Source organism: Loa loa (assembly GCF_000183805.2).
Source record: "Loa loa unplaced genomic scaffold supercont3.727, whole genome shotgun sequence".
NCBI lineage: Eukaryota > Metazoa > Nematoda > Chromadorea > Rhabditida > Onchocercidae > Loa > Loa loa.
Window position 1 is genome coordinate 6,690 of NW_018108907.1, and position 1,256 is coordinate 7,945.

Genomic DNA, 1,256 nt, shown 5'->3' on the forward strand with positions numbered 1-1,256 from the left:
TCACAGTGACAAAATCGGTACTCGTGGTGGCAAGACCAATCTCATAGTGACATAAGCGACACCTACTGGTTTCTTTCCAGTGATATAACTAATACTCATTGCAACAAAACCGACACCCATAGTGACATAACCGATATTCACTGTAAGAAAATCGATACTCATAGTGACATGATTAGTAACTGGCCGCCAATCAATGATTTTCTTTTTTTTTGCTTCGGTATAATTTGCTTATATGATACCTAATTCAATACTGCTAAGTAATCTATCAATCTTCCTTTTCTTTGTTTCATATTTCAGTCGTTATTGTAATTTAGAATTAATGTACTTACAACTATAACTTACTAATTGTTGTATAAAATTAGTTATAACTAATTTACTCTTTTCATCAACTTTATCATCAGTAATTTCTCCCTTTTCATGTAATGATTCATTTTTCTAATTTATTAATCGATTGACTAGTGTTCTTTTTCGTCGTTGATTTTCCGTTCTCGCTATACTAATCGGTGTTTTCTACTAGACTTTTTGTTTTTTCTCTGAAATTAGTAAATTCGTTCAACAATTTCCTTCTCTTCCTTAGCAGTTTATTTCATTCCCAGCAATAAAAGAAGAAAAAACTCTCTCCCAACTATTTGAAAGATGTAAATATAACCGACCTATATAGCTTATCCTCATTTTGTTTTTAATTAACACTTCATAATACTGTACAATATTGAGTTATCGGAATTAGCTCATGCATTTGTATTTTAGCATGTAATTATTGGACTGATTAATTATCATTCCTTTTTGTTGTAGCAAATATTTTCAACTCAATTAGTTATTGGTTCAACAAAATAACAAACTGTTTATTCAGTAGCAAAAGTTGTGAATCATTGTAGCGTGTTCAGCTGAATTTTGAATCGTGATAAATTGACGTGTTCGCCTTATTTGATGTGTTGAGGGCGAATCATCAATGATAAATATTGAATGAAACAGAAAGAAAAAAATATACCTCCATAAATTTCCCAAATTAAATATAAAACCAACAGCAGAGAGGAGGTAATCCATTCTCGAGGACCAATTACCACGAATTTTATTCTCATCACCGATATCATCAATATCTTCAAAGGGAAATTCGATATCACCTTCGGAGATGTAATCTGGTATCTTCAATTCTAACTAAAACTATGACAGTTATGTTTTTTCTTTTCTAGTACTTCAAAAATTCTAATTTTAACGAAATAAAATGATTAGAGCTTATTAGTTGTCAAGAAGAAAAG

At 30.6% G+C, this 1,256-nt stretch overlaps 1 protein-coding gene across 1 annotated transcript; it reads right to left on the reverse strand.

Annotated features, from left to right (window-relative positions):
* On the reverse strand, positions 1 to 162 carry LOAG_18946 (hypothetical protein; the record flags this gene model as incomplete). The annotated part of the gene is made up of 1 exon (XM_020451608.1): positions 1 to 162. The coding sequence occupies one exon, from the start codon at positions 160 to 162 to the stop codon at positions 1 to 3; it is 162 nt and encodes a 53-aa protein (XP_020304595.1).
* Positions 163 to 1,256: the final 1,094 nt, after the last annotated feature.